Genomic DNA, 12,301 nt, shown 5'->3' with positions numbered 1-12,301 from the left:
TGGTGAACATGATGAAACCCTGTCTTTACTAAAAATACGAAAATTAGCCAGGCATGGTGGCACACACCTGTAATCTCAGGTACTCAGGAGGCTGAGGCAGAAGAATTGCTTGAACCTGGGACACGGAGATTCCAGTAAGCCGAGATTGTGCCACCACACTCCAGCCTAGGCGATAGAGCGAGACTTCGTCTCAGAAAAAAAGATATGCAAAACGTGTAGCATAGAGACTCTGGAAAGATGCTGATGCATTATTTCTGAAGTTCTCTGGATCCCAACCAAAAAACGCCCAGACAACTAGATAGGAAAATAAACCTCCATGGAAAATATTTACAACTAAACAAGGTTTACTGTTCAGGCCCACCTGCATGACTTTGGCATCTGTGCAGGAAAAAACAGTGGCAGAACCCCAAAATAATCAACAGGTATCCTCAGACAGTGCACTAGGCGCTTTGAGGGAACAGCAGCTGAAACTGGGGGGCGTTTTGCTCACTCCAGGGGCCAGAGTGTGCACAGAGCCAGTGGGAGGGAGGGAGGGGCTGGCGCAGGCTCACTCTTGGAAGCTTTTGAATGTTTGCCACCACAGCTCCCCCTAAGGTCGAGGGAGAGACTGCTGGAAATGGAACAGAAATTGTGTAGGAAAGAGACCACTGTGGGAAGAGAAGGGCCAGGTAAATGTGGAAGAATGTCAGGAGGTGAGCTCTGCAAAGTCAGGAAGATAACTGTGAATGAAACTCTCTCCCAAATTCCAGGGAAACTAATTTCCTCTAAAGAGGATCAACCCAAAAGCATCAAGTTCAAATTCCATGGATGAGTTTCTATAACAAAGTACCATAGACTGGGTGGCTTAAAATAATAGAAATGTATCATTTTGTGGTTCTGGAGGCCAGAAGTCCAAAATCAAGATGTCAGCAGGGCTGCACTTCCTCTGAAACCACCGGGGGAATGCCTCTTCTGGTGAGGAATGCTCCTTCTGTAGGGGAGTGCTCCTTCTGTAGGGGAGTGCTCCTTCTGTAGGGGAATGCCTCTTCTGTAGGAGAGTGCTCCTGTAGGAGCATGACTTGTCCCAGCTCCTGGAGGTTTTTTGGTAATCATTGGTGTTCCTTGGCTTGCAGCCACATTGCTGCAATCTCTGCGTTTGTCATCACATGATCTTGTGTGTCTTTGTCATCACATAGCCCTCTTCTTATAAGGATATCGGTCATCTTGGATCAGGGGCCCACCCTACTCCAGTGTGACCTCATCTTAACTAATTATGTCTTCAATGACTAGTTCCCAATAAGGTTACATTCTGAGGTACTGGGGATGGAACTTTGCCATCTTTCTTGGAAGGACATAATGCAAACCATGACACCAGTGCAAACTGTTAGGGGCTGAATTGTGTCCCCCCCAAATTCATATGTTGAATTCCTAATCCCTAATACCTCTAAAGTCCCTATCTCCAAATGTGGTCACGTTCAACAAGGTAATTAAGGTAAAAGTGAGATCATATGAATGGGCCCTAATCCAGTACAACAAGAGTTCTTATAAGAAGAGATTAGGGGCCGGATGTGGTGGCTCACACCTGTAATCTCAGCACTTTGGGAGGCCGAGCTGGGTGGATCACAAAGTCGAGAGTTCGAGAGCAGCCTGGCCCACATGGTGAAACCGCCTCTCTACTAAGAATACAAAAATTAGCTGATCATGGTGGCAGGTGCCTGTAATCCCAGCTACTCAGGAGGCTGAGGCAGCAGAATCGCTTGAACCTGGGAGGCGGAGGTTGCAGTGAGCTGAGATCATGCCACTGCACTCCAGCTTGGGTGACAGGGCAAGACTCTGTCTCAAAAAAAAAAAAAAAAAAAAGAGAAGAAGAAGAAGAGATTAGAACACAGTCATGCACAGAGGGAAGACCATGTGAGGAGGACACAGTAAGAAGTCAGACTTCTACAAACCAAGGAGAGAGGCCTCAGAAGGAACCAAACCTGCCAACACCTTGATCTTGGACTTTCAGCCTCCAGAACCATGAGACAATCCATTTCTGTTGGTTAAGCCACACAGTCTGTTGTATAGCAAACAAATGCACAGCTATTATAAGCAAAAAAGAGAATAAGAGACAGAATGATATCCCTCTGGGTAATGAAAGTACACCAGAAAGACATGCCCAGACTAAATGAAAATTCTAATATTCTATCTTGAAAGAAACCAAAAGTGTTAAGAAAATAAACAAAACATAGAAGAAAAATGGGGCCGGGTGCGGTGGCTCACACCTGTAATCCTGGCACTTTGGGAGGCTGAGGCAGGTGGATCACCTGAGGTCAGGAGTTCGAGACCACCCTGGCCAACACGGTGAAACCCTGTCTCTACTAAAAATACAAAAATTAGTCAGGCATGGTTTGGCAGGTGCCTGTAATCCCATCTACTCAGGAGGCTGAGGCAGGAGAATCACTTGAACCCAGGAGGCGGAGGTTGCAGTGAGCCAAGATTATGCCACTGTCCTCCGGCCTGGGTGACAGAGCAAGACTCTGTCTCAAAAAAAAGAAAAAAAAAAAAAAGAAAAATTGAGTCAGAATTAGAAGAAAACTGAGAAATAAAGTAATAGACCAAAAGAACAAAAAGTTAAACATTTTAGGTGTAAATACTAAACTAGACGGAACACAAAAGTGAATAAACAGATAAATATAAGTTGAAAAGGCCAAAATTTTTAAAAAATCAAGGGAGAAATAACAAGAGATGAAAAGCTTGAAGAAAAAGTAACAAATATTCAAAATCTATAAGAAGATCTGACATTTAGATAATAGGACTCCCTGCAGAAGAAGCTGAATCCATGGGGGAAAGTACTGTAAATGATCTCAAAGAAATTTCCCATAAATTAAAAAAGAGATGTGAAATTTCACATTGAGAAAACATATAGCACACCTGAGAATATCGACAAGAACAACCAACACCAAGACACATTCTTGTGTAATTATTGTACTTTAAAGAAAAGGAGGAAGGCCAGGTGTGGTGGTTCAAGCCTGTAATCACAACACTTTAGGGGCCAAGGTGGGCAGATCACAAGGTCAGGAGTTCGAAACCAGCTTGACCAACATGGTGAAACCAGTATCTAGTAAAAATACAAAAAATTAGCATGGTGGTGCACATCTGTAATCTCAGCTGCTCAGGAGGCTGAGGCAGGAGAATTGCTTAAACCTGGGAGGCAGAGGTTGCAGGGAGCCGAGATCACGCCACTGCATTCCAACCTGGGCAACAAGAGTCTCAGAAAAAAAAAAAAAAAAGCAAAAAGAAAGAAAGAAGAGGAGGGAAAAATAAACTATGAACATTTAAACAAAAACAGTAAGTGACTTACAAGGGAAAAAAAAATATGTTCTCATTAGACTCTTTGACAGCAACACTTTATGCTAAAATAAAATAAATAACATATTAAGGACACTCAAGAAAAGGTAAGGCCAGAATTTTATACCTAGCAAAACTGACTTTCATGTACAAAGAGCACAAACTATTATGGCCATGCAAGCATTAAACTTTCAGTTACTTCTAAAACTACAGCTAAATGAGTGTTATAAGGAAAAGAGTATAGTATGAATTACTGGATAACTCAGTCAATGTAGACATAGCACATTTTTTTAAAACTCTGAGCTGAATAGGGAGAGTATATCAAAAATTATTTTCAATAATTATGTTAGTCATGGTAGCTTTAGAATGGTCATCCTGAGACTACTGTGGAGGTAATGTGGGATAATGATGGAATACTCTATGTCCTTGAGGACCAGGATTCTGATGTGGAAGAAAGAATATGCCTTTGTAATACAGAAGAGATTAATTAAAAACCATATGGTGCTTATTTTGAATTGGATATCAGTATGAACTCTTGGTGTATATTATTTTTTTAAATGTCCACTGAAGAGGTCTAGAAACAATGACCAACCCCCTAGCACTGAGCCTCCCTAGTAACCAGACTGTGATCTTGATAAGCCATTTCTCACTAAAAACAAAAACAGGCTGGGCGCTATGGCTCACACCTATAATCTCAGCACTTTGGGAGGCCGAGGTGGGCAGATCACAACATCAGGAGCTCGAGACTAGCCTGACCAGCATGGTGAAACCCTATCTCTACTAAAAATACAAATATTAGCTGGGCGTGGTGGAGTGTGCCTGTAGTCCCAGCTACTCAGGAGGCTGAGGCAGGAGAATCGCCTGAACCTGGGAGGAGGAGGTTGCAGTAAGCGGAGATTACACCACAGCACTCTAGCCTGGGCGACAGAGCGAGACTCCATCTCAAAAAAAAAAAAAAAAAAAAATCACAATAGCACATGAAGGGAAGCATCTCTTTACAGGAGTATTCCAGCTAATAAATGGAAATGAAATGGTAGAACCAGACTATCAGCATTTTGCAATCCTTGATGAATCAGTGGGCATAAGCCTTGAGCATCAGTAGATGCTGTCCTCACAGACAGGCAGCCAGTCACTGTGTGGCTCTCACTGAAGACACACTACCACCTACCATCTTGCCAAAAGGGACTGGGCCTGCGTGGAATCAGGACTCTGGATTCGGCTGCCAATGTCCAGGAAATCCAGGGGACAGAGGACCACACTGAACTGCACCATGAGGATGCAATCAACAAAGTCCAGCCTGTAGGACGCAACAGCTCAAATTCTTCAGGTTATTTAATAGATAAGTTGTATGGAAAATAAAGGAGGCTGGGCACGGTGGCTCATGCCTGTAATCCCAAAACTTTGGGAGGCCAAGGCGGGTGGGTCACCTGAGGTCAGGAGTTCAAGACCAGCCCGACCAACATGGTGAAACCCCATCTCTACTAAATACAAAAAATTAGCCAGGCATGATGGCACATGCCTGTAATCCCAGTTACTTGGGAGGCTGAGGCAGGAGAATTGCTTGAACCCAGGAGGTGGAGGTTGCGGTGAGCCAAGATTGAGCCACTGTACTTCAGCCCGGGCAACAAGAGTAAAACTCCGTCATAAATAAATAAATAAATAAATAAATAAATAAATAAATAAAGGAATGGAGAAGAAACCTGTAGATTAAAATGGACTTAAAAGGCAGAGCAAAAACTTGTTGATGGAGAAGTCTGAATGACTGTGTCTAGAGATGCACGCTTATGTGAGAAAACTATAAAGAAACCCAGGTAGGGGACTGCCGTGGGACTCAGGCTAGGGGTCACTTTTGGGAAGCAGGAGGAGTTGAGCTCTGTCTGGCAGTCGTGGGGCCTTTGGTGGCTGGCCAAGTTCTCTTTCTTGACCTGGGTGGTCATTATAAAGGCGTTTGCCTTATAATAACTCGTTAAACTATACTTTCGTTTTGTGTAATTTTGTATCCGCGTTTTATTTTATGATCAAGAGGTTTTAAAAATCTATCTAGCACAGTAGCTGGAACCCAGACCTCTGAGACTTTAGCCTCTTCTGCCTCCCCATCGCCTGGTGATGTGGAATCGACTTTCCTGTGCTGGGCACCATGCTTGACGCTGTCTGCTCCTTCGTTTATTACCCTGCTGCCCAGCCTCACTGTGGGCTCTGAGAAGGCGGGACCATGTGTCCCTTGTTCACTTTGCTGTCCCTAGCACCTGGCGCCTGGCACTCAAAACATATTTGTTGGGCAAGTGAACCTGTGACTCTATTTTGCGGTTGTGGCTATTGATGCTCAGTTCGTGCAGCTGACAAATTCCCGAGCTGTGCTTCTCCGCCAGGGCCCACGGAAGCCAGAGGGTGTTTCTGGCATTTAGGTCCCGCTCCAGTTTGCAGGAAGGGCCATGAAGCCTCCGCACAGTGCAGCCAGGCTGCAGAGACCACTGTCGTTCTCTGACAGAGCTGTCTCTGGGACAGATGCCCCTGGCCTGGCCACCTGCCCCTCCTCTCTGGACCTCGGCCCCTGTAGGAGCTGCTGTCCCAGCTTCCCCCTCAGCCTCGTGTGCTGTGGTTCCCCTCAGGCTCCAACAAGAGAAGACAGACACGGTCCGCTGCATCAAGTCCTGCCGCCCCAACGATGTCACGTGCGTGTTCGACCCCGTGCACACCATCTCCCACACCGTCATCTCGCTGCCCACCTTCCGCGAGTTCACCCGCCCTGAAGGTGAGTGGAATGGGCCTGGGGGTCCCAGGGCCCCCTAGGGCCCCCCTCGGCTTCAGCTGAGGGCTTGGCCTACAGGAGCCATTCCTTGTAAGACGTGGCCCGAGCTTGGAAATGCAGAACTTTCTTTGCGTCTGTGTGTCGCCCCCGCTGCCTGCACCCACCGGCACGGCAGCATTTGTTGGCCCCTTCTCCGCTCTCTAAATGCCTCTTCTCAGCTCTCCGTTCAGGGGTCTTTGTTGTGGGTCACAGTTGTTCTGCAGCGAGCCATTAAGCGCTCATTCTGTGACCAGCACTGGAGAATCAGGGAGGGCCTCCTCCCGGAGGAGTGACGGCCAGGCTGGGTCCTGGGTGGTGAGGTATTCGAGTGAAAGGGGGAGAAGGGGAAAGGAGGGTGCCCAGTGGAGCAGGACGTGGCCAGAAGGGTCTGGAGGTATGGGGGACAGTGTGGGCGTTTGAGGAACTCAGCCAAGGTTTTCTGCTGGAGTGGTAGAGGCTTGGCAGGAGGTGGGCTGGAAGGATAAACAGGAGGCTAAAATTGGAGTTGGGCCTTCAACCCCCAGGCTTGGGGGAACCATCGGAAGGTTGCAGTGGGTGAGGTTTGCATATAGAAACATCATCCTGTTGACCCAGGGCCAGGTGAACTGGAGGGGCCTGACTGGAAGCAGGAAGCTCAGGTGTAACCCAGTCAGTGCTCCCACACCCTGGCCTGGCTCTCTGGGAAGCTCCTGGCATGCAGTGTAGACATGTTGTGTAGCCTGCCATCAGTGCACCGTTTCTCTGGAGCAGGGCCAGGGCTGCGTGCTCCCAAGCCTGGCAGAGGGCTATGGATGGAGCACTGCCCTGTTCACCTCGCTTTCGGGCTGTGCTGCCCGTGTGCCTGGTCCCCAGCCATCCCCGCCCTCTAGGGAGTCCCCATCCCTGGCCTGTAGAGAAGTTTGCCATGATGAGTTCATTCAGCAGCTGTGGACGGAGCCCCTCTGCGTCAGGCTCTGGGGACATGGTGATAAGAAGGGGTCCTCCTACCCTCTCAGGGGAGGCATACAACGGAGCCAGCCGTGAGGACACCGGTGTTTACACCATGACACAACCATGCAGTGGGGGATGGGGGAGGAGAGGCTCCCCCAGCACGTGGTTGCCCAAGGAGCGGTCCCCAGTCCCAGCCCCCCAGGCTTGCCCCTCCCGAAAAGGAACGGCACTGAATCGCCACAGGGTGGCACAGACTTGGGTCAGAGAAAATAACTAACTGGTATTTGCCTTTTGCAAAATGATGGGGTTTCACCAAACCACATACAAATCCTTCCCAAATCCCCAGTGGCTGGTTTTGTGGCCTCTCGGGCCAGCCCCGATCTGAGTGTTCGTTATCGCAGGGAGCTGAGTGCCGTTGGGACACCTGTTAGCATCTCGGGCCCAGGAAATCCAGACCCTGACCCTAAGTGCTGAAAGGACCTTTAGTGGATCCCCGCTGGCTTCCTTCCTCACCTTACAGGGTGAGGAAACTGAGGCCCACAGAGAGGACTCCCCCCAGACAGCCCAGAGCTGGGGCTGCCCTGCCTCACTGTCTGATCTGGGAGATGGACGCACCCCCCAGAGAGCCCAGGCCACCCTGAGCGGTGGCCCCCTGACCCGCAGCACTATAGATGGGAGAGGGGCCCACTCCTCTGGCCTTCCTGCTCTCTCCCTCTGTCCCCCCACTCGCTTCCCTCCTCTGGCCCCCACCTTCATGAATATTCACAGTGACTGATGACTTCTCACCAGCCCTGCCTCTGATTAGCTCTGGGTCCCCAAGGAAGATCCAAAATCTCTCAGTTTCCACCTCGATAAAACAGGGATAGGCTATGATATAGGAAGGTCCAGACCCCCTCCACCCTCCCCGCACGGGGGATCTCTGGCTTCATTGAATTTGCCTCATGAAAGGGCCCTGGGTTAGGTCTTCATTCCCTGAGGGCAAGTTCCTGGGGCGGAGTTACTGGGACTGGGGCTGGGGCCAGGCTGTGCTGAGCCCTTCTCCATGCTGTGCCTCTGCAGAGATCATCTTCCTCCGGGCCATCACGCCACCGCAGCCTGCCAGCCAGGCTAACATCATCTTTGACATAATGGAAGGGAACCTGCGGGACTCCTTTGACATCATCAAGCGCTACATGGACGGCATGACCGTGGGTGAGTGGCCGGGAATATCAGCTCTATCCAGGCACCCCTCCCCGTCCACCCCCAAACCTCTCTGGCCCAGCCCAACTCCCATCTGAGTCCCCTCCCCAGATCCAAGCCCACCCAACCTTCAGGGCCCAGAGCCGAGGCCACCACAGCTCCCAATCGGTCTCAGCCGGAGGAACGGCCAGAGTGGGGGCTCCTGCCTGGGATCCCACCCTAGCTGTGCCACCCGCTCTCTAGGTGACCCCTCTGGGTCTCGGTCTCCCTGCCTATAAAATGGATGGGTTCCAGAGAGCTCTGCTTCTCACAGCCATGAATTTCAAATGATACCACCCAAGTAAAGCGCTTGTCCTGGGACTGGCACAGTCCCGCGGTCAGTGGGAGCTAAGAGGATTGTCATTCTTGGGGTGCAATGGGAGGGATAGCAAAGTAGGAATCAGAGGACCTGAGCTCTGGTCTCTCAGCCTTGGAACTAGCCAGACTCACCATGTGGCCTTGAGCAGTAGTCGTCCCCTCCCCACGCATCAGTTGGTAAGAGGACCAAGGCCACTCTGTGTGCACAGCCCATCGGAACGGGGAACTCACTGCTCTTTCTCCCTGGAGATCCGGTGTTTGGGGAGCGGGAAGGGAGGCTGGGGCATGAGGGGACTGTGGAAGTCCTGTTGATGGATGCAGGCTGGGGAAGTTGTTTACAGGCTGGCGCAGGGCCCTCCCTGGCTAGGAATGGGCTTTAATGACAACGTACTCATGCGAAAAAATATCCAGGCCCACTCCACTCCGCACACTTGTTTCTGTCATTCACAGCCCCTCTCCCTGAACCGTCACATTTGAAAAGATTTACAGTCATGGGAAATGAAAACGGTGGCATCTGCCATTTTGGACTTAGATTTATACTCTGAACACTTTCAAAGCAGCTGAGCAACGGACGGACAGTCCCTGCCCTCCCCTGGGCCTCAGTTTCCCCATTGTGAACTGAGAGGAGTGGGCTTCATAGTCCCTTAGGCGCTGGATTCCGGGAGGCCCTAACCAGAGCCGGCGACCGTGCAGTGCGCACTGCGCAGAGCGTTTGGGGGCGCGGCCTCCAGGTGGCGCTGTTGGACCTTGGACGCTCAGCCCTTGCCGGCCAAACCGTGACGGTTGTTAAAACCGGCAGCTGGAGAAAGGGAATCGTTATTCCCCTCTTGCCAAAGAGCCATTTATAGCACCTTTACAAGCTTTTAAATGGGTTTGCATGTTGTAAACATGACTGAGTCACTGGAGGGGCTCCCCACGCCAGCCTCCTCCTGCGCTAACTGGCAGCAGGAATAATTAGTTAATTACAATTAATGGTGCATTAGCCCTCGCGTGATTCCAAGGGGAAGGCACATGGTTCGGTTATCGGCTGTTGTGAAACTTGCTGCTTGCCCTTGAGTCACTCCCCACTCTGGGCCTCAGTTTCCCCCATTGTGAAATGAGAGTTTAGATGAAGAGAGCCTTGAGGGCCCTCCAGGACCCTGTGCAGGAGGGCAGGCAGGAGGAGGTTGGATCAGGGGTTCGTCCTGCCCTACTAGGTGGGTGGAATATGCACCCTGACACTGGCCCACAGCCACCCCCCGGCCCAAAGGGGCCAGCCCTGTGCTTGATGCTGGGCTTGCAGGTGTGGCTGGGACATGGCCCAGCCCTCAGGTGATTTCCAGATCTTGGAACATGGGAGTGTGGAATCCTAGGACCTTCCAGTTCACTCCCTCATTCTTTCCATTTCTGAACTCTTCCTGAGCCCCTGCCTGCGCCTGACCCTGGGCTGAGCCTTGCAGATACAGAGAGGGATAAATACCACGTAGCCCCTGTGGGCTTTGCATCTCAGCAGCAGGGAGAAGCCACCCCATATCAGATCATCAACATGTGATGCCAAAATAGGCATGCACAGAGAGACAGGCCTTGACGGCCTGTGGAGGCTCTCTCAGGGGAAGTCTCCTGGCAAGTTTTGCGTCTTTAGTTCCCACCTACATCCTTCCTGGGGTGATCCAGGCCAAGAGGTTGGGCAGCTGCTGGGCCTGGAACCAGTGCCCACCAGTGCCTTTCTCTGGCTGCATCTGCTCCAGACAGAAACAACCTGGGAGTGTCTGTTTCTCAGCTTCCCATCCACTGGGGCAGAAAATCCTGGCATGTCAGAGCCTGGAGGCTCCTAGAGACCATCTCTTCCAACTCCTTCTTCTGTAGGAGGGGAAACCGAGGCCCGGAAGGGCAAGTGGGCTTCCAGTCTTCTCACAGTGAATCAGGGACACAGTGGGCAATGGAACAGAGTGCCAGGGTGTGAGAGATGATCGCAGGCACTGTCCCTGCAGCGAGCTACTGGGAACGGAATGTGGATGAGGCCACAAGGACCCAGCGGCTTCCCCCAGCACAGTTGGTCACGGGTGCCCTGGTCTTTGGAATTCTGGGCTGGGGCTGCGTGAGGGAGGGCCCCAGCCTGGCCCTTGGTATTGTCGTGCCTGTAGCCCTGTGTGCTGGGGAGGCCCCTGCCTCTTCCGCGCCTCGGTCTGTGTGCAGGATGCCCCACCTGGCTGGGCTCCTGGAGTTGACCTGGTGCCCATGTCATCTCAGGTGGAGGACTGAGACTAGCGGGGCAAGCCCTGCGTATTGGGACGTAGGCTGCGTTGCTGGCTGGCTCCTGTCTCTGTCCCCACTGCGCTGATCTTATTTCTCCATCTGGGATCTCTTCCCTGAGCTTCCATATTCCTACTTCCTTCTCCCTCCTCTTCTGCCCAGAATAACTTCCATACGTCCTAGGAGCTTCCTGGTCCCTAGGGGCAGCCATCCCGGCACATGGCTCCTGGCCTGTCCACCTGGCAATAGATGGTTCCGCTGTTGGACTCGAGCCCAGCCTGAAGAAGCCCTGGAAATGTGGGGTTGAAACCTCACCGGCTCCTTACCGTTGCTGGGCACCTTCACCCCCGCATTCCCCAGTCCTCACAGACACTGCCAGCGACGGGTCATGATTGTCTCCCTTGGGCAAAGGAGGGAGCTGAGTTAAATGACCGCCTGAGACTGTGCAACTGAAAAACCGCAGGGCCTGGGGTGTTTTCAGACTTGTTTTTAGCAGTGCGGTTCTGATTTCAAGCAGTGACTTAGACAGAAATTCTTGATGGTGGTGGAGAGGAGGAAAGCGGCTTCCAGGGCTGCTGCTCCTGAGGGGAGCGTGGGAGGCTCTTGAGCCTCCTGGGAAGCCCCGTGCAGCTCTGTGCTGCCTGCAGCGCACGGCAGGGAATGCCGCCTACTCACGGTGCTTGCTGAACACTTGTCTGCTCTAGGCCATGCCCTGTGTGGACACTGGGCACCGGATCAGGAGGGCTTCCTGGAGGAGGCGAGGACTGAGTTGAGTGTCCTTGCACGTGAGGGAGTGACACTTAGTGAGCACCCGCGATGACCAGGAGCCAGGGTTTCATCATCGCCAGGACTCCGTGACGTGGTGGGATTATCTCCTCTAACAAAGGAGAGAGCGAGGGCCAGAGAGGGCAAGAGACTTGCCCGAGGCCACTCAAAGCTGGGGCCGGAACGGGCCTGGAGCCCAGTCTTCCCCAGACACCGCACCCCCGCCCCCGCCAAAGAGCAGGTGCCCAGGGTTGACTGGTGCTGTCGTGGGCAAAGTTGCTGTGAGTTTGGATGTCCCAGAAAAACAATCAGTGCACAGGCCCCCGGGACTCGCCGTGTTCAGTCCTCCCAAAGTAACAGAAGAGGGAGAAATGCCCCGAGTCCACTAAGAGCCCGCAAGGGCCGGGTCTTCCTCTAATGTAGCCTTGAAAGACCCGTTCTCGGCGGGGATCGAGGAGCCCGCAGCAGAGCCCACGCCGCTGTCTTTGTAAAGCCCCCTTGCATTCCTCTTTAACCGGCTGTCAAAAGAAAGATGAAGAATGCGTTTTCGCCCTGTGCAAAAATGCTCCATTAATGCCCCAGGGATTCTCAGGCCACTACAAAGCCTCCTTATCCGGCTCTGGATTCATTCTCAGCTCTGTAGCCTGTAATCCGGGGTGCTCTGGGAAGAGAGCTTTCAGGTAATATCTCCTGAGTGATGACTAATGGGGGAGCCCTGGCTGCAGCAGGGGCGTGCTGTGT

The 12,301-nt window shown here is 51.8% G+C and overlaps 1 protein-coding gene across 1 annotated transcript in view; it reads left to right on the top strand.

Moving 5' to 3' along the window:
- The window catches only part of FBLN1 (fibulin 1), a 98,815-nt gene that overhangs the window by 66,691 nt on the left and 19,823 nt on the right, over window positions 1-12,301 (top strand). Inside the window, exons 15-16 of the mRNA XM_015150566.3 lie at window positions 5,919-6,061; window positions 8,087-8,218. Of these exons, the coding sequence (XP_015006052.2) occupies window positions 5,919-6,061; window positions 8,087-8,218 (275 nt within the window). The remainder of the gene's footprint in view (window positions 1-5,918; window positions 6,062-8,086; window positions 8,219-12,301) is intronic.

This window comes from Macaca mulatta, chromosome 10 (genome assembly GCF_049350105.2).
Source record: "Macaca mulatta isolate MMU2019108-1 chromosome 10, T2T-MMU8v2.0, whole genome shotgun sequence".
NCBI classification, from domain to species: Eukaryota; Metazoa; Chordata; class Mammalia; order Primates; family Cercopithecidae; genus Macaca; species Macaca mulatta.
The sequence above is the reverse complement of the archived record's forward strand: the minus strand, read 5'-3'. Positions and strand labels throughout refer to the sequence as shown.